The sequence below is a fragment of the Bos indicus x Bos taurus genome, chromosome 3, assembly GCF_003369695.1.
Source record: "Bos indicus x Bos taurus breed Angus x Brahman F1 hybrid chromosome 3, Bos_hybrid_MaternalHap_v2.0, whole genome shotgun sequence".
Lineage (NCBI taxonomy): Eukaryota > Metazoa > Chordata > Mammalia > Artiodactyla > Bovidae > Bos > Bos indicus x Bos taurus.
Window position 1 is genome coordinate 54,581,609 of NC_040078.1, and position 24,141 is coordinate 54,605,749.

At 40.5% G+C, this 24,141-nt stretch overlaps 1 protein-coding gene across 2 annotated transcripts; it reads left to right on the forward strand.

Annotated features, from left to right (window-relative positions):
• Positions 1 to 65: 65 nt before the first annotated feature.
• Positions 66 to 24,141, forward strand: LOC113889643 (guanylate-binding protein 2-like). 2 transcript variants are annotated; one of them, XM_027536623.1, is made up of 11 exons: positions 66 to 271; positions 6,749 to 6,957; positions 7,482 to 7,609; positions 9,367 to 9,476; positions 13,746 to 13,942; positions 14,286 to 14,528; positions 17,080 to 17,360; positions 18,760 to 18,972; positions 21,790 to 21,892; positions 22,663 to 22,856; positions 23,809 to 24,141. In XM_027536623.1, exons 2-11 carry the CDS (start codon positions 6,768 to 6,770, stop codon positions 23,920 to 23,922), a joined length of 1,773 nt encoding a protein of 590 aa, XP_027392424.1. In that variant the 5' UTR covers positions 66 to 271; positions 6,749 to 6,767; the 3' UTR covers positions 23,923 to 24,141. The 2 variants fall into 2 exon arrangements, with proteins under 2 accessions (XP_027392424.1, XP_027392425.1); XM_027536624.1 differs by having other exon boundaries at positions 6,754 to 6,957.

Below are 24,141 nucleotides of genomic sequence, written 5' to 3' on the forward strand. Positions count from 1 at the left end.
AGCTCTCGCATTTCCTTTGTAGCGTTAGATCCTACTTTGAGTTTCAGTGCTGTCTATTTCTTTGCAGACATTGCCTGATAGTTTCACTTTCTTATCATTGGGTGTGGAAAATCTGAGAAGCCCCAGGAGATTGGAGGGATAAAATAAAGCCCAAATTGCCAGTGAGAGAGAATAGTGAAAGCAAACTCAGAAGAAACACGAAGAGGACAAGCTCTTCTAACCTTCCAGTTGAGGCAGCTTTCTGCTCATCTCTACAGGATCTCTCCACCGGGTAAGACTGAGGCTGGGTGGGAAGAGATTTATGGGAGGCAGCACACTTTCTCTAAAGCAATCATACCAAGACAGGCTGCGCAGAGCCTGATCTGTCATGGGTTCAGATGAAAGTCTGATGTTGGGCAGCAGGGTGTCCTTTAAGTGCCCACTGCTGAGCTCTGTGTTGAATTAGGTTCCAGCAGAGGCAGAGTCTAAACTGAGAGCCAGGAATGCTTCAAGATTCTTTCTTGATACTTTATTAAATTGTCTTTATTTATCTTTGATAAAACCCACTAACTAAAGCTCAGGGTTCACTTCTGTCTTTATTGCAAACTGTCAAAGTGCTAGAACTTGGGGTCTACAAAAAAAGGCTACAGGTTATTGTAATTTGGGGGCTTACAAATCTTTGTGCAGCCACTTTTTCTGGTCAGTAACTGATTGATTCTCATTTTATGAAAGTGCTATGTCTCATGTTAAAACCAGACAATCTTCTTGCCAGCAGTCCTGGTGGGCCACTGTTGTAAGAGGAAATGAGTACAGTACTGTCATAGGAAAAAAAAAAAAAAGCTTTTTTTTTTTAGCCACCCCTAGAGAAATCGGAGAAGGCAATGGCACCCTACTCCAGTACTCTTGCCCGAAAAGTCCCATGGATGGAGGAGCTTGGTAGGCTGCAGTCCATGGGGTCGCTAAGAGTTGGACACGACTGAGCAACTTCACTTTCACTTCTCACTTTCATGCATTGGAGAAGGAAATGGCAACCCACTCCAGTGTTCTTGCCTGGAGAATCCCAGGGACAGGGGAGCCTGGTGGGCTGCCGTCTATGGGGTCGCACAGAGTCAGACACGACTGAAGCGACTTAGCAGCAGCAGCAGAGAAATGGGGAGCCAGGTAGGTGGCAAGACTGGCATCATATAAGATTCCAGTCTTCAGCCAGAGTCAGAAGTAATCAACCATAATAGAAGCAATCATGCTTTCTTATAGGATAAGAATAAAAACCAGCATCCCTTAGACTGTCTTTGTTGATATCTCAAAAAGTTAATAAAAGTTTTATCATGATCACTTCCAGTTACAGGGATTGAGACACTGAAGTTAACAAGGTAAGTAGGGCATTACTAAAAGAAAACTTCAATTTCTCTTAATGCTATAAAATGATCAGATCATCAAGTCCTGGTTAAAGAGGTTATGACTAAAATCATCTAAATAAATACTTTATATAGAACAGAATTCAGAGAGGAAACATGATCGTTTATAAGATCATGTTTCATAAGACTAGCTTCATTACCTGAGGTAATTAAAAGCAATATGCCAGTTGATATATGCGGAGATAATAATGAATGGATCTTCAAAACAAAGGAGGTCAAATTTTGGTAACATAATTAAGTGAAATATAGAGTGTTAACAAAAATTTCAGAAACTGTGACCTGATTAAAATGAAGAGGTGTTTTACTCAAGGTTTATTAGGACTGCAGCCTGGGAGACAAGTTCAAGAAGCACTTAAAAACTTGTGTTCCTATTGACTACAAAAGAGAAAAAGTTTAGTAAGGTCAAAACTAAGACCAGTTATTTACAATTCTGTGTTAAGGATTATAATTAAGGCAAAAAGTAAGGCCCTGAATTGGTTACTGAATTGATTTTAAATTGGTTTAAATCGCTGAAATGGTTTTAAAGTTCCCCAAGGTGGGGGGAGGAAGGAATCCTGAACCATAAAGTTGCAAGTAGCAGATGTTGTCCCAAATACAGCTGATGCTGTCCTTAGGTGTGATACAGGTCAGAGAAAATTCAAGCTTTTCATGGTGCTAGGATATGTCTTAGACTAAATTCTTAATGGCACTCAACTCTAGTTTTGCATGTCTGAACTATGATTACTCCATTGTAATTTTAATTTGTCATGAAGAGTGAGATTCAGATTAGAGGTATCAGTCTTGGACCAAAACACATGAATTCAGATGCAGATCAATGGTTAAGAACCAGTGAGTCACTAGATAGGGTAGACTATGGCAGCTCAGCAGTGCCCGTCCCTGAGAGGAGGAAGCCACTGGAGACTCTGAGTCTCAGTCTGATCCAGAGTTTGCCCAGGAACAGACTTGGGAGAAATCAGGTCCAAGACTGGGTTAGGATGGCATGTGTTTCACATTATATAAATGTTTGACATAATATTCCCCAGAAGCAGGCTGCCTGTTATATATGCCTGAGGTGAGACAGCTCAGGGTGTCCTGTCCAAATATTAAAATTTGAAGGTGAGAAGCTTTGAAGGGAAATTTTGTAATGAAGTCAGAAGATGTGAGATACAAGGAAAATAAATCTCCATGTTATGGAAATGTGATACAAGCTGAGCCAGTGGAAATGCTGTCTGGTATGACACCACCCTTATGGCAGAAAGTGAAGAGGAACTAAAAAGCCTCTTGATGAAAGTGAAAGTGGAGAATGAAAAAGTTGGCTTAAAGCTCAACATTCAGAAAACGAAGATCATGGCATCTGGTCCCATCACTTCATGGGAAATAGATGCGGAAATAGTGTCAGACTTTATTTTTTGGGGCTCCAAAATCACTGCAGATGGTGACTGCAGCCATGAAATTAAAAGACAATTACTCCTTGGAAGAAAAGTTATGACCAACCTAGATAGCATGTTGAAAAACAGAGACATTACTTTGCCAACAGAGGTCCGTCTAGTCAAGGCTATGGTTTTCTAGTGGTCATGAATGGATGTGAGTGTTGGACTGTGACGATAGCTGAGCGCCGAATAATTGATGCTTTTGAACTGTGGTGTTGGAGAAGACCCTTGAGAGTCCCTTGGACTGCAAGGACATCCAACCAGTCCATTCTGAAGGAGATCAGCCCTGGGATTTCTTTGGAAGGAATGATGCTAAAGCTGAAACTCCAGTACTTTGGCCACCTCATGTGAAGAGCTGACTCATTGGAAAAGACTCTGATGCTGGGAGGGATTGGGGGCAGGAGGAGAAGGGGATGACAGAGGATAAGATGGCTGGATGGCATCACTGACTCGAGGGACAGGAGTCTGAGTGAACTCCGGGAGTTGGTGATGGACAGGGAGGCCTGGCGTGCTGTGATTCATGGGGTCACAGAGTTGGACAGGACTGAGCAACTGAACTGACTGATACCCTTCTTCTAGAAAAGAATTTGGCAATAATCAATAAAAGTCTATATTCTTGCCTTTTAACAGAGCAACCACATTCCCAAGAATCTATTCTGAAGAAACAGCTGCAATATGAAAGCAGGGTTATTCATTGCGGCAGTGTAATTGAAAAACACTAGAAGCAATCTCGGAGAAGGCAATGGCACCCCACTCCAGTACTCTTGCCTGGAAAATCCCATGGACAGAGGAGCCTGGTGGGCTGTGGTCCATGGGGTCGCTAGGAGTCGGACATGACTGAGCGACTTCACTTTCACTTTTTGCTTTCATGCATTGGAGAAGGAAATGGCAACCCACTCCAGTGTTCTTGCCTGGAGAGTCCTGGGGACGGTGGAGCCAGGTGGGCTGCTGTCTCTGGTGTCACACAGAGTTGGACATGACTGAAGTGACTTAGCTGCAGAAGCAATCTAAGTGCCCACACATAGGAGTGGTTAAAAACTATGGTATATACATTTAATGGAGTAGACACCCATCAAAAAGAATGAGCAAGCTTTCTATGAAGTGATATAGAGTGATTTCCATATATTTGTAAAATGTGATCTTTCTAATTAAAAATGTGAATAAGAAAATATATCTGATTTATGGAAAGAATATCTAGGAAATATCAACCAGAAACTAATGAGATGGGTTTATTTTCAGAGAATGGGTGATTATGAGGTAGTAAGAATAGAAATCCCATGGGCAGAGGAGCCTGGTGGGCTACATGGGGTCGCACAGAGTTGAACACTACTGAGCTTTCAAGAATAGAAGGGTGGAACAGGAATGGAGTGACCAGATGAAGACAAAGTGACATTTCTCTGAGTATACCTTTTTGGAAAGCTCTGACTCTCACAACTACATAATGTTTCACATACTCAAAAAATAATCACATACTAAAATTAACCAAGATGTGAAATAAGTGAAAATGTTAGTCATTTAGTCATGTCCAACTCTTTGCAACGTTATGGACTGTAGCTTGCGAGACTCCTCTGTCCATGGAATTCTCCAAGCAAGAATAGTGGAGTGGGTAGCCATTTCTTTCTCTGGGGGATCTTCCCAACCCAGGGACTGAACCCAGGTCTCCCACATGGCAGGCGGGTTCTGAGCTACCACAGAAGCCCAACCAAGATGTGGGGGAGTCCTAAATAAAGCACAAATAGTAACAAATGAAACTGACTGTGTTACAAATGAATAACAGCTCAAGAGGATGAGAAAGGAAAGAACAAATCTAAGAATTTCAGAATACAGTGTTTTGACTATATATATTAGGTTAAAGACAAAAAATACTGTATCTTAATAATGTACTTTAATTAGTAAATCTATTTATCACCAAGATATGGATTAGCAACTTTGAAACTACTTTATACATATACTAGGACTGAGCACATAAGCAAATTTATGATAATAAGAGCTGTGGCTTTCATAGTCAGAGTATGGAGTAAAGGTAAAGCTTGAGTAATTCCTGTTGTGTTGAACTGCAATAAGAAACATGAGCAGTATATAACATAGGGAGTCCAGCCTGGCACTCTGACAACCTAGAGGGGTGGGATGGTGGGGTGAGAGCGAGGGTCAGAAGGGAGGGGATATGTATGTGCTTATGAATGATTCATGCTGTTATACAACAGAAACCAACACAACATTGTAAAGCAATTATCCTCCAATTAAAAACATCAGCAGGAAATTAAGGCTGTATACACAAAGACAGAAATAAATACAGATGTATCCACGTGTGCTAGTATTCATACATGTATTTCTGAATTTGGCCCACTTAGGAGACCCAGAAATAAGGTACACACCTAGTGTTATATCCTGGCATCAAAGTTCTGTTATTCAAAGAAAGGAATCAGGGTTTCTGGGAGAAATGGCCAAATCTAGAGCTGACTCAGACAAAGTACAAGATGGACCAGGAATACCTTGTGGTGCCACAAAGTAAAAAAGTGCTTAGAATATGATGGAAGCATGGCCAAACGACCCAGGAGCCAGGTCGAAGAAGCTCTCAAAAAACAAATCTGGGGCAAATTAAGCAGTAAGTAAATAATAATTTGTTTGTTGTTGTTTAGTCACTAAGTTGTGTCTGACCTTTTGTGACCCGGTGGACTATAGCCTCCCAGGTTCCTCTATCCATGGGATTTTCTGGGCAAGAATACTGGAGTATGTTACCATTTCCTTCTCCCGGATCTTTCCGACCCAGGGTTTGAACCTGCCTTTCCTTCTTAGCAGGCGGATTCTTTACTTCTGAGCCACAAGGGAATGATAGTAAAGTACTAAACCCGACAGAATAAAATAAAATAAATATCTATGAGTCTATACTGATACAACTAAATAATTAAACGAGGAAAAAAAATAGAGAAGGGATAGCTCTTGTTTGAAGTAGAACCTCAGCTAATGTTGAAGGAATGGTGAAGTACAAATGACCTACAGTCAAGCGCCACAGTAATAACTGTTACAAGCAGGAATCATTATTAGTGGATGCTAAAATCAGTACTGAAAAAATGATATGAAACTTTGAGGAGAATATATCTGCAATCTCAAAAATATATCCCCCCATGTTAACCTTTTTAATTACAAGGAGGTAATGTAACTTTACAGTGGAGAAATCTGGCAGGCAACACCTAAACTAAGTGAGCAGAGTTAACATTACAGCACCAGAGTATGTTCTCTAGACACTATGAAACCTTTGATATGATACACCGAGACTGGCAGAACATCACAACCATGGCATTCTTGCCAAAAAAGGGAAAAATATAACCTCAATCTAATTATGAGGAACCATAAGAAAAACCCAAACAGAGGGATATTTTGCAAAATGACAGGCCAATACTCTTCTAACATGACAATGTCATGAGAGACAAAATAAAAATGAAGAACTGCCAATGATGAGAGAAGACTAAGCAAAGGTAATGAGTGAATGTGACAAAGGATCCTGAATTGCATCCTGGATCAGAAAAGGACACTAGGAACAAAAGGTAAGAGAGGACAAAAACAACTAGGACAAAAGGAAAACTGATGACATGGGGAAAAGTGTGTAGCTTAGTTAATAGTATTGTTTCAATATGAAAGTCCTCTTTCAATCATTGTCTGTGGTTACATAAGATATTAATAACAGGATAGCTGGGGAAATGGCATATGGAAGTTCTCTGTATCCAATGTATGCTTTTGTGTAAGGGTAACCTCCTTCAAAATAAAGTTATTTTTAAAGAGACCCAGTGGGCTAGTCTATAGGACAAGCTTAAAGAGGCCATTGGGCTTTTTAAAACACATAAGGAAAAAAGTTCAAGAAGAAAACCAAATTTTGGTCCTAACTGTAAAGTTCTCACTCAGCTCACTGACTAAATGTTGCTTTCCATACCATCTTTTCCCTTGAAGATCAGAGGGCACCCTGGACATGGCCTCAGAGATCCACATGCCAGGCCCAGAGTGCCTCATTGAGAATATTAATGGGAGACTGCTGGTTAATCCAGAAGCTCTGAAGATCCTGTCTGCCATCAGGCAGCCTGTTGTGGTGGTGGCTATCGTGGGCCTCTACCGCACAGGCAAGTCCTACCTGATGAACAAGCTGGCCGGGAAGAACAAGGGTGAGTGACACCAGCAGAGCCCAGCCAAGTCCCTTCTGTCCACCCACACTCCCAGAGTGCAGCATGGTGATGTGAGGAGAGGAAGGGAGAGACCTGGGAGGGATATTGAAAGCTAATTTTCATTTTAGTGATGGGCTTCTAGCATTCATTCTGTGCTGGATGTTAAGAGTAGACTCTTTCTTCCCACTTTGCCTTAACTTTCTCTTTAAAGTATAAATGTATCTTTCTGAAAGGAGTACAGTAGTTATAAATAAAACTAACACAGATAATAATAAACAATAAAACATTTATTAACATGTATGTGGATTAACATCAAGCTTATAGTGATCTCTAAGGTAATACAAAAATTTCAGTTTGTACTGAATGTTCTCAATTCTCTCTTTTTCTCATAATTAAGATCAATATTGATTATGCTTTCATTTATTTCTTTAAACCTTGACTTTATTACCTAATGTCTCAATTTCCAGATCCAATCCACCTGCTATTAAAAATCCATCCTCTATTTTCCCCATGCCCCCTTGCAGGCTTCTCTCTGGGCTCCACGGTGCAGTCTCACACGAAGGGCATCTGGATGTGGTGTGTGCCTCATCCCAAGAAGCCAGACCATACTCTGGTTCTGCTTGATACCGAGGGTCTGGGGGATGTGGAGAAGGTAAAGAAATAAATCTTCTAATCCTGTTTATGTCAAATCAGTAGCCCTTCTCTCACTATCACTTCCCACCCTTTGAATTGTGCTTCAAACATATACTATTAATGTATTTTTTTTTATTTTATTACTTGTTTGTGCTCAAGATTTGACCTCAAATGCAATTTGAAGCAATCCAAAGTGAGCTTTATGTGAGAGCACTAAACACTAAGTATGAGAACAATAGGCTAATTTAAGAATTGTTGCATATCTTGGCCACACATATAAGCATTGAGAGTGGTCAGTAAGGCCCACTGATATTTTTGTAACCCATAAAATAATGCCTGATGACTTTTTAAGTCATTTCCTTTCATATTGTAGGAAAATGTTCTAATAAAGCTATGGAAGGTGCATCTAAACCTAACTAGAAAGTTTATAAACATGTCTGATTTGTCAGAGTGGGAATCCAGAAAGATGGTGGAAACAGAGTTATCCGCAGCTGTAAGATTAGTGAGAGAAGCAGAGTATAAGACCTGATAACAACAGCTTTGTTCATAAAGGATCATATATTACTACTCTTCAGTTCAGTTCAGTTCAGTTCAGTCACTCAGTCATGTCCGACTCTTTGCGACCCCGTGAATTGCAGCACGCCAGGCCTCCCTGTCCATCACCATCTCCTGGAGTTCACTCAGACTCACGTCCATCAAGTCAGTGATGCCATCCAGCCATCTCATCCTCTATCGTCCCCTTCTCCTCCTGCCCCCAATCCCTCCTAGCATCAGAGTCTTTTCCAAAGGGTCAACTCTCTTCATGAGGTGGCCAAAGTACTGGAGTTTCAGCTTTAGCATCATTCCTTCCAAAGAAATCCCAGGGCTGATCTCCTTCAGAATGGACTGGTTGGACCTCCTTGCAGTCCAAGGGACTCTCAAGAGTCTTCTCCAACACCACAGTTCAAAAGCATCCATTCTTCGGCGCTCAGCCTTTTTCACAGTCCAACTCTCACATCCATACATGACCACAGGAAAAACCATAGCCTTGACTAGACGGACCTTTGTTGGCAAAGTAATGTCTCTGCTTTTCAATATGCTATCTAGGTTGGTCATAACTTTCCTTCCAAGGAAGAAGTGTCTTTTAATTTCATGGCTGAAGTCACCATCTGCAGTGATTTTGGAGCCCCCAAAAATAAAGTCTGACACCGTTTCCACTGTTTCCCCATCTATTTCCCATGAAGTGATGGGACCGGATGCCATGATCTTCATTTTCTGAATGTTGAGCTTTAAGCCAACTTTTTCACTCTCCACTTTCACTTTCATCAAGAGGCTTTTTTGTTCCTCTTCACTTTCTGCCATAAGGGTGGTGTCATCTGCATATCTGAGGTTATTGATATTTCTCCTGGCAATCTTGATTCCAGCTTGTGTTTCTTCCAGTCCAGCGTTTCTCATGATGTACGGGTACATTTTAACTACTGTTTAAAAGGTGCTTCATCATGATATGTCATGGGAATAGAAGATCATAATCTCAGTTCAGGAGATAGGTTTGAATTCTATTACCTGATCAAGTGCTTATTTGCTTTACACTCTCATATGCAGTTATATAAAGTCTTATTTAAATTTCACTACACCATTGATTTTATGTTTTTAAAATCATATACAGATGGATAAAACTTTGCATAGGGAAATGATTAATGTGTTTCCAGATAGAGACAGCTGGGTTCAGAGTCTGTCCATCTGAACTGGAATCATGTGCTCTTAGTTACTTGGCGTGGCTTCTCCAATGACTTCTAGGGAGACAACCAGAATGACTCCTGGATCTTTGCCCTGGCGGTTCTCCTGAGCAGCACCTTTGTATACAACAGCATAGGAACCATCAATCAGCAGGCCATGGACCAACTACAGTATCCTTTTTGTGGACTAGACAACATAAAATCTAGAAAAGAACAGCTTCATTTTATCAACAATTACACTGGTGGTCCACTGCAGAAGAATTCAGGAATCCCCTTCTTAATGAACCCCATTATGTTTATGCTCACCATACCTGTTTACCTCAATCACCACCAGAAGCCCAAGCCTTTCTAATCACACATCATCCTCAGACACTTAGCTGCACAAGATTCTGTATGCCTTCTATCTGAGTTAATATTTTTGGGTCACAATCTCCTCAGGAGCTTCCTATGCGTAATCTGAAGCTGACCCCAGTCCCTAGATACCATGTATGAGTGTGTGTGCTAAGTCGATCAGTCATGTCTGATTGTTTGTGATTCTATGGACTGTAGCCCACCAGGCTGGTTTGTCGAAGGGATTCTCCAGGCAATAATTCTGGAGTGGATTGCCGTGCCCTCCTCCAGAGGGTCTTACTAATCCTGGTACCCTTACTAACCCTGGTACCCTTACTAACACTGGTACCACCTGGGAAGCTCACCCAGACAGTAAGGAGAGACAAAAGAGGATGGCAGATCACTTGAGATTGGCAGGTGGGAGGTTTAATAAGCAAGGGAATTTACTTAGGTATGCTTTCTTAGCAGAGAAAGCCATGGCACCCCACTCCAGTACTCTTGCCTGGAAAATCCTACGGACAGAGGAGCCTGGTAGGCTGCAGTCCATGGGGTTGTGAAGAGTCAGACACAACTGAGCGACTTCACTTTCACTTTTCATTTTCATGCATTGGAGAAGGAAGTGGCAACCCACTCCAGTGATCTTGCCTGGAGAATCCCAGGGATGGGGGAGCCTGGTGGGCTGCCGTCTGTGGGGTCGCACAGAGTCGGACATGACTGAAGCGACTTAGCAGCAGTAGCAACAGCATGCTTTCTTAGGTGACTGGAAGATTAACAGATTTCCACACCCACCCACCAAATTTTAAAGGTCTCTATAGACGCCTAAACTGGACCTGGTGAGTACACAGTCCAGATGGTTTTAGCACCACATTACTATCTCAAGGAGGCTGTGTCCGTGTGCGGCTTCCAGCATGGGGAAGGCAAGTGCAATGCATATTCCAAAGATGGAGAAGAGGGTGAGCATACTTCAATTGCCTGGGTCCACCTCAGGGGACAAAACTGCAGTCATATTTGATCACCTCCCCCTACAAATATCCATTGACAAACCCTCGGTATCCTCTAAAACTCAAGTTCTCATTCAGCTTCTTCTTGGCCTTTAAGTATGGTGGTTCTTTGATTCTTTGGCTTCTATTCTTCTTTTCTTAGTCCCTAGTCCATCTCATCCAGCCTCGGACTTTCACTAGCACCTTTATGTCAGTTACCATGACATTTGTATAAGCAATCATGACCACCACTCTCAGGTACAAAATTGTGTATCTAGTTGATTACAAGTCTCCATTTAGATGTGTAAGAAACATCTCAAACTTAACATGCAAAAATAACACAAAAGTCTTAAATATTTAAGTGACTATAATGAATTGAATATTATCATGCTTCTGGCACTACTAAAGTAGAAATACATGGGGGATTCTTTTTTTAAAAATTAATATATTTTAATTGGAGGATAATTACTTTACAATGTTGTGACAGTTTTTGCCATACATTGACATTAATCAGCCATGGTTACACATGTGTCCCCCTATCCTGAACCCCCGTTCCCTCCTCCCTCCCCACCCCATCCCTCTGCATTATCCCAGAGCACCAGCTTTGGTTGTCCTGCTACATGCATCGAATTGCACTGACCATCTATTTTACCTATGGTAATATACATGTTTCAATGCTATTCTTTCAAATCATCCCACCCTGGCCTTCTCCCACAGACTCCAAAAGTCTGTTCTTTACATCTGTTTCTCTTTTGCTGCCTTCCATATAGGATCATCATTATTATCTTTCTAAATTCCACATATATGCAATAATATACAGTATTTGTGTTTCTCTTTCTGACTACTTCACTCTGTATAATAGGCTCCTGTTTTATTCACCTCATTAGAACTGACTCAAATGTGTTCCTTTTTATAGCTGAGTAATATTCCATTGAGTATATGTACTGCAACTTCCTTATCCATTCATCTGCCAATGAACATCTAGGTTGCTTCCATATCCTAGTTATTGTAAATAGTGCTGCAATGAACATTGGGGTACATGTGTCTCTTTCAATTTGGGTTTCTTTGGGGGTGTATGCCCAGCAGTGAGATCGCTGGGTCATACGGCATGTCTATTCCCAGTTTTTTAAGGAAACTCCACACTGTTCTCCATAGTGGCTGTACCAGTTTGCATTCCCACCAACAGTGTAAAAGAGTTCCCTTTTCTCCACACCCTCTCTAGCATTTATTGTTTGTGGACATTTTGATGATGGCCATTCTGACTGGCATGAGATGATACCTCATTGTGGTTTTGATTTGCATTTGTCTAATAATGAGTGATGTTGAGCATCTTTTCATGTGTTTATTAACCATCTATATGTCTTCTTTGGAGAAATCTCTGTTTAATTCTTTTGCCTACTTTTTGACTGGATTGTTTGCTTTTTCTGTATTGAGCTGCATGAGCTTCTTGAATATTTTGGAGATTAAATGTTTGTCAGCTGTTTCATTTGCTATTATTTTATCCCATTCTGAAGGCTGTCTTTTCACCTTGCTTATAGTTTCCTTCATTGTGCAAAAGCTTTTAAGTTATAAGTCCCATTTGTTTATTTTTGGTTTTATTTCCATTACTCTGGGAGGTGGGTCATAGAAGATCTTGCTGTGATTTATGTTATTGAATGTTCTTCCTATGTTTTCCTCTAAGAGTTTATAGTTTATAGTTTCCTCTATAGAGTTTTATAGTTTCTGGTCTTACACTTATATCTTTAATCCATTTCGAGTTTATTTTTGTGTATGGTGTTCTAGTTTCATTCTTTTATGTGTGGTTGAGCAGTTTTCCCAGCACTTAAAGAGACTATCTTTTCTCCATTGTATATTTTTGCTTCCTTTGTCAAAGATAAGCTGTCCATACATGTGTGGAATTATCTCTAGAAAAGTCTTAAATTTTTGACCAAAAGTACTCCTTCAACATCGCAGTAAATTTCCATAGCACTCATAGAGATTTTTGGATCAAAAGCTTAGTATTCATCCTAGACAATTCCTTTCTTTATATCCTACAAACTATCGCTTGCAGTATGGTCAGCTCCCCTGTCATAGGTATTTGCCCAGGCTGGCTAATTCCCACCACTTCTTCAATGGTAATTTCAGTTTAAGCTTCCATCTTCTCACCTCCAGGTTATCTTCTTAACTGCCTAAGCTTCTCTTTCTCTTCTCTCTTGCCTCTCCTAGGTACAGCACCTGCCAGTTTTTGTTTTAAAAACAAACATTAGGTCATATTTCCCTCTCAATTTAAAGCTTCTCAGTGGCTTCCTATTAAATTAAGATTAAAATTCAAACACTTTCTGTGGCCTACAGTGCCTACATAGTCTGGACCTTAGCTATTCTAAGGCTTCTTCCCTAGCCACGCTGGCCTCCCTGCTGTATGTTAGACACACTCAGTGGTTTCCCCTCTGAGGTTTTGCAGGAGCTATTTCCTCTGCCAGGAAGGTTTCTCCAGTGGATTAGTACATGGAAGCCTCTCTCAGTTCATTTAGATTTCTGCACAATGATCACCTCAGAATGAATTTACCTGAACCACCATATAAACCAGCACCATGCACAGATACACAGTTATTCTCTAAAGTTTAGCTGAGGTTCATTTTTCTTCAAGGCAACTATTATCAGTATCTCAGGTTTATTATATTTTTGTTTACTTGTTTATCATCTGTCCCCCTCTCCAGAATGTGTGTGTGTGTGTGTGTGTTAGTCACTCAGTCGTGTCCTACTCTTTGCGACCCCATAGACTGTAGCCAGCCAGGCTCCTCTGGCCATGGAATTCTCCAGGCAATAATACTGGAGTGGGTTGCCATTCCACTCTCCAGGGAATCTTCCTAACCCAGTAATCATACCTGGGTCTCCTGCAATGCAGGCAGATTCTTTACTTTCTGAGCCACTAGGGAAGCCCTCACTAGAATGTAGATGGTAGCATTTTCTCACTCATTGCAATGTTATTTGTCCCTAGGACAATTCCTGGTTTATAGTAATTGCTCAATAAATGTTTGTGGAATGAATGAATGAGCTAATTAAGAAAAATTATTTTAGATAAGCTTTGGGGAACAGTATAGCATAAAAGGTGCTACTCCTTTTCTGCAGTTTTCCTATGTTAGCATCCCAGCTATGTGACAGAGCTGACACGTCGAATCAGGGCAAAATCCTCGCCTGATAAACATGAGGTCCAAGACTCAGCCAACTTTGTGAGCTTTTTTCCAGACTTTGTGTGGACTCTGAGAGATTTCTCCCTGGAGCTGGAAGCAGATGGACAACCCATCACTGCTGATGAGTACCTGGAGAATTCACTGAAGCTAAAACAAGGTTATTGGGACTCATGGTTGGCAAACAAAAAAAGAGAAAACAGTATCAGAATGACCATTTCAATGCAGATGCTGAAAATTATAATTTTATAACTTTGTTATCCTGGCTGCTCTATTAGAAGAAATGAAATGTTTCTTAGATAAATCAGTGCAATCTAATTTTAAGTTACTTCCTTCTTGGAGAAGGAAAGAAATTTCATTTCTCTACCCCTTTAATTATTGGGTCTGATCCATGATTAGTTAATTTTTACCTCTTTATATAGGATTTGTGCAAATTACAAAGTTGAAGGGTATATATTTGAAGTAGCCTGAAGATGTAAAACCTCTAATTTTCTTTCCTCTAGGAAATGATAAAAAAACTAAAAACTTTAATGAACCTCGGTTATGTATCCGAAAGTTCTTCCCAGAGAAAAAGTGCTTCATCTTTGATCGGCCTGCTCATAGGAAGTACCTCATCCACCTGGAGCAGCTACAGGAGGAAGATTTGAACCCTGAATTCAGAGAACAAGTTGCAGACTTCTGCTTCTACATCCTCAGCCATTCCAAGGCCAAGACTCTCTCAGGCGGTATCACAGTCAATGGGCCTCGTGAGTCCCTCTTACTCTCTTTCCTTACCTGGACTTTCCTACAGCCATTATGGACAACAGAATTGGGAGGCATGAGGATTACTTCTGACAAATACAGAGTTTAATGATGCCAAGGAAAACACACTGCAAGGGTCACATTGTGAATTTTACATATGAACTAAAACTATTTCTGATATTATCTAATATTCACATGAGTCAGATGAATAAAGAAAAAGACCTAGAATCTAATCCTGGTGTAGTAAGCTTCTCCACCAACTTCTCAACTCCATTTTTATGAAATTCCTTCCAGGAGAGGTGTATTATTGACAAAGTCAGGAAAAGGCAAATATTCCATGTATGTGAGGCTTTGCTTCTCACCTTAACACAATTCTCTTGTTAATCAATGCAAAAATGTGTGATTAGGCACTCTGATTAGGAGTGCCTGCCATGTACCAACCACTGGGCATAATCCTCATTCCAACCTGATGGGAACAAAAGGTACTTAAACAATTTATGTAAACCTAATGATTAAACACTGATAAGTACAGGGAACCATACCTGAAAGGACCTGCGGGTGACTTCAAGGAGGTTAAAGTCTGAGCCCAGTGAAAAGATCTTGAGGAATGACAGGCAAAGAGGTAAAGATATGTAATTTATGTTTCATACAGTCCTTCAGGATGTTTTATAGATAACATGCTAGAGGGATGTGCATGAAGCAACAAGAAGATGAATGGTACTTGAAATATTTTATAATAAATGGTGACTATGTAGGCTAAGATAGTAGCAATAGAGACTGTCAAAATTAACAGAATCCTCACATATTTTGAATATCAAATCGATAAATTTTGATGATGGAAGGCATGTGGGTGTGTGGAAGTAATGATATGGCAGTGTTAAGCTTAACTCCAGGATTCTGAGCTTAAGCAACTACTTGAACAGATGTTATTTACTAAAAGAAATATCCAGAATAGCTTTCCAGAATGGATGAAGTTGTTTAGATCTGGATTATTTAGTATTGATTTTCCTTCCTGCCAATGCAGGGGGCAATGAGAGACTTGAGTTCAACCACTTGGGTTGGGAAGATCCCCTGGTGGAGGAAATGGCAACCCACACCAGTATTCTTGCCTAGAGAATCCCATGGACAGAGGACTCTGGCAGGGTCCAGTCCATAGGGTCACAAAAAGTCAGACATGACTGAAGTGACTTAGCACACATGCATATAAGTGATATCATATGATATTTGTCTTTCACTGTTTGATTATTTCATTTAGTATGATAATCTCTAGGCCCATTTATATTGCTGCAAAGCACATTATTTCATTTTTATGGCTGGGTAATATTCCATTATATATATGTACCATATCTTCTTTATCCATTCATTGTTGATGGACATTTGGTTGCTTCTATGTCCTGACTGGGGCTTCCCTGGTGGCTCAGTGGTAAAGAATCCACTTGCAATGTGGGAGACCTAGGTTTGATCCCTGAGTCAGGAAGATTCCCCTGGAGGAGGGTACAGCAACCCACTCCAGTATTCATGTCTGGAGAATCCCAAGGACAGAGGGGTCTTGTGGGCTACAATCCATAGGGTCGCAGAGTCAGACATGACTAAAGTGACTGAGCATGCATGCATGTCCTGACTATTATAAATAGTGCTTCTATTAAGATTGGTGTGCATGCATCTTTTCATATAATAGTTTTCTCTGTATATATGCCCAAGATTAGGGTTTCAGGGTCATAAGAGGACTCTATTTTTCATTTTTTAGGGAACCTCCATAATGTTCTCCATAGTGACTGCATCAATTTACATTCCCACCAACAGTGTATGAGGGCCACCTTTTCTTCACACCCTCTCCAGCATTTGCTATTTGTAGACCTTTGAACAATGGCATTCTGACCAGTATGAGGTGATAGCTTATTGTAGTCAAGAACTAGTAGTTGTAGGGCCACAAACCACTCCAGTTTTCCCAAGGCTGCGATTTCCTGGTATGTAAGACTTTCAGTGTTAAAACCAGAATTCCCTGGAAAACTTGGATGAATTGATCACACTGCATGGAATTCTGATGAAAGAATATCTAGGAAAACTCCCTTATTTAGGCCAGAAACAGAACTAGTGAGATGCATCACATGTACACTTACATTTACACACACATGTGCTTGTGTAAATTAAAATGTCTCCTTGACCTTTATATTACTTAGAATTGAGAAAGGAAGAGGAATTCATTAAAAAAAGAAGGGAGATTCAGGAAGGCTAAGAAAAGATTAAGACTTACCATCTTGTCTGCAAAATATCCTTACTCTAACCCATTCATTCCAATAGCTTCCATTTAGGTGAAGGAAGAAGGAGGAAAGGGAAGCTTTGAACTATTCTGAACCTAGAGAGTAGCAAAATATCCCATCACAATTCTTCTTAAAAATTCTTAAAACTACTGTTTGTAACACTGGAAAAGCATAAAAAGTGCACTATCAGTTGACTCAGAATGATTAAATTTGCATGCTCAGGACTAAACTAACACAGCTTGTTCCTCTGTCTCACCAACTCTTAGTCACTGTTTTTTTAAATTCCCTTTCATAGGACTAGAGAGCCTGGTGCTGACCTATGTCAATTCCATCAGCAGTGGGGATCTGCCCTGCTTGGAGAGTGCAGTCCTGGCCTTGGCCGAGATCGAGAACTTGGCTGCAGTGCAAAAGGCCATTGCCCACTATGACCAGCAGATGGGCCAGAAGCTGAAGTTGCCCACGGAAACCCTCCAGGAACTGCTGGACCTGCACAGGGCCACTGAGAAAGAGGCCATTGAAGTCTTCATGAAGAACTCTTTCAAGGATGTGGACCAAGTGTTTCAGAAAAAATTAGGGGTATGTTTGCTATTCTGGTTAATGAGAGGAAGAAAAATCTGGGCCTTCCTCTTTTTTGTTTTTAATTGGAAGATAATTGCTTTACAATATTGTATTGGTTTCTTCCATACAACAATGTGAATAAGCCTTTCTCGCTATAAGTAGTCCTCCCAGACCCAAGGATAGCAGCCCTCAGTTATATGTACTCATTTGCACTCTTTACTAAAAGAACAGACTATTCTTAGCCTTAGTCCTGGAGACTATGGTACCACGACCAACTATGGTTATTAAAAATATCCTCATCTATCAATCTCTACCCTATAGATGTCATATTTTAATCAAACAAGTAAACTGTAACACTGTATTTATGTAAGATTATTTTAATTTATTTTTTAATTTAGAGTTAGTCAAAGACACAGTGCTTTCATATTCCCTGCTAATAACATAGAAGGATTCGCTTCTTTGTGAAAACCCTAAAAACTTTTTGTGTTTAATGTAAAGCAACAATAAATATTCAGAAAGACAAGAAGGAGAAATCAATCATTAGCATGCTATTTGAGGACTCAAGTCTGAGTTCTTCCAAATTGAGGAAGGATTGTTGTATGACAAATTATCATTTGACAGATGACAATTCCTTCCCTGACTTATAGGGCAGAATTTTACAAATCATACCTTCCTGCTTTCACAGGTTCTGATGAAACTAAATAGTGAAGGTCAGCAGGCTTTGGATGTCTTTCTAGACCAAAGAAACATGCAAATTCTCTTCTAGAATTGAATGTAGGTAAAAAGTGCTGCTCTGTAGGCTTTCTCCATACAGACATTAACTGCAGTACAATCTCCATTACCTTCTTTAGCCTTTTATTGAGAAAATATGCAAAAGTACTATTATTTTAAAGAACATACCACTAATCATTGACCCTTTGAGCACTTATAAAGAAGTCACTGGGCTTAACACTTTATACCGCTGCATATAATCCTGACAGGGAATCTATGAGATAGATACAATTTCCTGTGTTTTACCAACAAAGACATCTCATTTCATGAAGATTGAGTGCCACTAAGTCACAAATTGGCAGAACCAGGAACTTCCTGCAGGCCTATCATACTGCATAATTGTGTGGTAAACTATTAGGAACTTAAAAAGAGAACTTTCAAATGAGCAGTGTTTATGCTTTGAGAATCATTCTCTGAAGCTAAAAAACCATAGCAAAAAAAGCTTCAGATAAACACAAGGAGAAGTAGATGCATTTTTTAAACCAGCATTCTATTGAAGAGTTGTCTAGACTCTCCCAACATGGTGAGGGCTGTGTTATATTTATGTGCCACATTCTCTGCAGGAGAAGCATTTCCCAGTAATCCACATTGGTTCACATTCTCATCATTGCTTACGGTGCCATTTGTGCTATTTTTCACCTCACAGGACAAGTTAGAAGCAAAGCGAGATGACTTTTGTAAACAAAACATGAAAGCATCCTCAGATTACTGCATGGCTTTAATTCAGGACATTTTTCATCCTCTATATGAAGATGTGAAGCAGGGAAAATTTTCTAAACCAGGAGGTTATTATTTATTTATTAAGAAGATGAATGAGCTGAAGAATAAGTACCACCAGGTCCCCAGAAAGGGGGTACAGGTAAAGTACAAACTGATCACCTTTTCTGGGGCCTCGCTGAAGTGACTCTTTCAAACTACAGTGGGAACAACAAAAATGCAATGGGTAAATGGTGCCTGTGGCTTTCATTGACTATTCACTGGTTTATTCAGTAGGACAGACTACCATGAAGTGAAGAGCAGGTTCATTCCATGGTAGTGCTTCTTGGAGGCACAGATGGGAGCCCTCAAAAACTCTTGCAGAATTTATTCAATAGTTTAGTCACTCTATCATCCAACAATTCTCTACTCAGGCCTAACAATATGTCTATAACTGGGATTGCTGCTGCTGCTGCTAAGTCGCTTCAGTCGTGTCCGACTCTGTGTGACCCCATAGACAGCAACCCACCAGGCTCCCCCGTCCCTGGGATTCTCCAGGCAAGAACACTGGAGTGGGTTGCCATTTCCTTCTCCAGTGCATGAAAGCAAAAAGTGAAAGTGAAGTCTCTCAGTTGTGTCCGACTCTTCGCCACCCCATGGACTGCAGCCTACCAGGCTCCTCTGTCCATGGGATTTTCCAGGCAAGAGTACTGGAGTGGGGTACCATTGCCTTCTCCAATAACTGGGATTCAGTTAAGTTCAGTCACTCAGTCATGTCCTACTCTTTTCGACCCCATGAATCACAGCACACCAGGCCTCCCTGTCCATCACCAACTCCTGGAGTTCACTCCGACTCACGTCCGTCGAGTCTGTGAGACCATCCAGCCATCTCATCTGCTGTCATCCCCTTCTCCTCCTGCCTCCAATCCGTCCCAGCATCAGGATCTTTTCCAATGAGTCAACTCTTCGCATGAGGTGGCCAAAGTACTGGAGTTTCAGCTTTAGCATTATTACCTCCAAAGAACACCCAGGGCTGATCTCCTTTAGAATGGACTGGTTGGATCTCCTTGCAGTCCAAGGGACTCTCAAGAGTCTTCTCCAACACCACAGTTCAATAGCATCAATTCTTCGGCACTCAGCTTTCTTCACAGTCCAATTCTCACATCCATACTTGACTACTAGAAAAACCGTAGCCTTGACTAGATGGACCTTTGTTGGCAAAGTAGTGTCTCTGCTTTTCAATATGCTATCTATGTTGGTCATAACTTTTCTTCCAAGGAGTAAGCTGGGATTAGTGCAGTTTAAAAACAAGCAAGTTCTTTCAAAGTATTCATCAGCAATCAACAAAGTATAGCTTACAGAAAATCTAATAATAATAACAGTTCACATATAGACCTTATTTTGTGTTAGGAAACAAATGGGTTTAACTCATTCAATCCTCACAAAAGCACTATGAAGTATCAATGTCCTCATTTTATAAATAAGAAAACTGAAGGAAGTAAAATAACTCACCTAAGATGTACAGGTAATAAGTGGTACAGCTAAAATGGAAACACTAATAGGAAACTCTGGGCTCATAAGTATGCTTCTGTGCCAGTATACTCAGGTTATATCAGTTAGAATTAAGTTTGGGCACATATTATTTAAAAAAAAGCAAGAGTGTCTTAACACAAAAGTTTCTTTCTCTCTTATATACAAGAAGTAAGGCAGAGGGGTCCAGGCTGCTATGACAATTCCACAATCATGCTGCTCCCAGACTCCCTTCTGTTCTGCTCAAGCACCTTAGCACCCAGCCTCCATCTTCAAGGTCAATTCATGGTGTAAGATGGCTGTTGGAGTTTCACCCATTCCTTCCATATTACAGATGGGAAGAAAGGGGGAAAACAGAAGAGTAAAAGGTCTCTGGATCAACTCTCTTTAAGGCTTTTGCATAAGTGGTATTAGCCAAATTTTAATCATATGGCCACCTCCAGCTATCAGAGAGGTTGACTAAAAAAATTCAGTGTGTTATCATGGCCTATGATGTGCCCTGATTGGAAAAAAAATGGGTTCTATTACTAAGAACAAAGGGGAGAAAAATATTAGGGTGACTCTAGAAGCTGCTTTTGCAGAGATAAAAATCGCCCTGAAGAAAAATAAAGTAGGGTACAGGCCTAGGAGAGGAAGGGAACATGGTCCTATTTTATATGTAGGATTTTAGAGAGGGCCTCTCTGGTGAGATGCTGTTTCAACAGTCTTCAAGGAAGTCAGGAAGTAAGCCAAGCGATCATCTAGAAGAAGATAATTTCAAACAACAGAAAATCCCAGAAGGATGAATTGGTTTATGTCCAACAAATGTGGCAAGAGGGCAATGAGCAAAGAAAGAGATGGCAGGAGGTGAGGTCAGAGAGATGTTCAAGGCCAGAGGCTAACTAGGTAGTATCCTGGAGGGCCCTGAGAGCAGTTTCAGTTTTACTTGAAAAGAGCTGGAAAATCAGCAGAGGATTTGGTGCATCAGAGTGAAGTAATCCTTCTTAAAGTGATACGATGCTAGCTGCTCTCAGGAAATCAGACTGTAGGGGAGCAAGAATAGAAGGAAGTAGGGAGACCAATTATGATGCTAATACCATGGTCCAGGCAAGAAGAGATACTATCTTGGACCGGTGTGTTTGGGAGAAATAGGTTGCAACTGATGGGCTCTTGCTGGTTTTATTTTGAATCCAAAGCAAATACCATTAGCTGATGTAAAGAACAGCCATAAGTTTTGTAATCCATACAATTAGAAGATCAGCTTTACTGATTACATTTCTAACACTGGGGTGACTGAGAATGAAGCAAATTTGAGGGTGGATCTAGAGTTGGGTTTTAAGCCAGTTTGAAATAGTATTCATTAATAAATTCTAAGATGGGTAAAATGAAATTGAATTGAAATATGTATTGCTAGGTTTTCCTTTAACCCATAGTCTCTATTTCCTAATTTTAACTTGGTCTGCATCAATAGACAGAAGAGACACTGAGGAAATATTTGGATTCCAAAGAGGGTGTGGCTGATGCACTTCTACAGACTGATCAGTCGCTGACAGAAAAGGAGAAAGAGATTGAAGGTGAGAACAGCTGAAAACACTCTGCTGCTGCTAAGTTGCTCCAGTCGTGTCCAACTCTGTGTCACCCCATATATGGCAGCCCACCAGGCTCCCCTGTCCCTGGGATTCTCCAGGAAAGAACACTGGAGTAGGTTGCCATTTCCTTCTCCAATGCAAGAAAGTGAAAAGTGAAAGTGAAGTCTCTCAGTGTCCGACTCTTTGTGACCCCATGGACTGTAGCCTACCAGGCTCCTCCGTCCTCAGGATTTTCCAGGCAAGAGGACTGGAGTGGGGTGCCATTGCCTTCTCTGTGAAAACACTCTAGATAGTTAGAAAGCCCCAGAAATGTTAATGTTAGCCACATCGATCCACCTGAAATATTACTATAGTGCAAAAAAAATAGCAAGTATATTTCATATTTTTAAAGGATTCTTTACTTATCCAATATTTATATTCATCTGTCTTCTGATTTATTCTTGTTGTTTAGTCACTAATTTGTGTCCAACTCTCTTGCAACCCCGTGGACTGTAGCCTGCCAGGCTCCTCTGCCCATGGGATTCTCCAGGCAAGAACACTGGAGTGGGTTGCCATGCCCTCCTCCAGGGGATCTCCACCAAGGGATCAAACTCACATCTCCTGCATTGGCAGTCAGATTCTGATTGTTCAGTGCAAAAATGAACACAAGAGGCTTTCTTCATGAGATAAGCAAACAAGTAAAAAGGGTGAAAGCAGAAATAAAGCTATAAAAAAATTAAGATTCTCATATTTCTCTGCTTATTTTTCTTCTTAAGTGGAACGTATGAAGTCTGAAGCTGCAGAAGCTGCAAACAAAATGTTAGAGGAAATGCAAAAGAAGAGTGAACAGATGATGCAAGAAAAAGAAGCGAGTTATCAGGAACATGTGAAGCAACTGACTGAGAAGATGGAAAAGGAGAGGGCCCAGTTAACAGCAGACCAAGAGAGGGTTCTAGCCCTTAAACTTCAGGTATTCAATTGTAGCATCTCCATTCTATCTTCCACTGTGCTGAATCAAAAGCTCTTAGAAGTTAGAGCATTATATCAGTTTAAGGACTGTTCTAGCCCAAGCACTAGTAGACACTTCATTTCCTTACTGCTTCTACCCCTAACCATCTCTGGTTATTGAAGTCTATCTTGTTGTTTAGTTGCTAAGTGGTGCCCGACCCCTTTTGGACCCCATGGACTCTAGCCTACCAGACTCCTCTGTCCATGGGATTTTCCAGACAAGAATACTGGAGTGGGTTGCCATTTCCTTCTCCAGGGGATCTTCCCGACCCAGGTCTCCTGCATTTCAGGCAGATTCTCTACCATCTGAGCCATCAGGAGATTCCATATCATACAATGAACCACATACCCAGGCTGCTAGTTTCTTCCTGATCTCTGGGCTGTTCTCCAACTCTATGCTGAGTCGGGATGTCTACCCTGTAATAGAGCATGGACCAGTGTAGGCTTTACCTCCTGAACTTATTTCTGTTATCTCTGCTACAAAAATTTGGAGACTTGTACTAAATTCCCTGATCAAACACCTCCTGTGATTCTGAATTTTGTAGTAACCTTCCTATGGTGTCCCTTCATCTTCCTTGCCTTCTTAGATATATATTTGGGAGATCATGTGATATAGAGCTGAGATAGAACAGGACAGTTTTTCTTTAAAGACTGTTGTTTCAGGTTGAAGGAGGTAAAAAATTAATTCTAGGGGTCACTAATATTTTAGAAACCACAAGAGAAGAATATTTCTGAAGCTAAATAAATCCCAGAAAAATTTTGATAGTAGACTCAAGAAAGAGGGATATAATGAAAATTAAAGGAAGAAGAGATTTCAAAAAGAAGTTTCACAACCCATGAGGGATTAATATAGATATATTTAGCAAATGTGGGAAGTGTTTTAAGTTGTATTCAGTCTCCACTTTCCCTTTTAGGAACAGGGACGACTTCTCCGTGAGGGATTCCAAAAGGAAAGCATGAAACTTCAGGAAGAGATTGTAGCCCTCCAGAAGAAACCGGAAGGAGGAGGACCATGTAATATTCTCTAAAAACCTAAGGACCATAATTTCCTAACCAGCTTCTATCTGTTAAGAAGAAGTTAAATGAGCAACTTCAAGATGTCAAACAATTGCCACTAAAGTTGAAGTCATAAGATGCATTTTCATTGAGACTTAAAGTTTGCAAAGATGAAATAAAATGTGAAGGCAGTGTTTAACCTACAGAAGAATTCAATTCATGATTAAATATAGTATAAATGACTAATATGA

Bases quoted from the DNA above. Each gene is read 5' to 3' on its own strand.
- LOC113889643 (XM_027536623.1), top strand. From the start codon at position 6,768: ATGGCCTCAGAGATCCACATGCCAGGCCCAGAGTGCCTCATTGAGAAT. The intron at 9,477-13,745 runs GTATCCTTTTTG...TTAGCATCCCAG, and splicing joins CAGGCCATGGACCAACTACA to CTATGTGACAGAGCTGACAC. The intron at 22,857-23,808 runs GTATTCAATTGT...TTTCCCTTTTAG, and splicing joins TTCTAGCCCTTAAACTTCAG to GAACAGGGACGACTTCTCCG.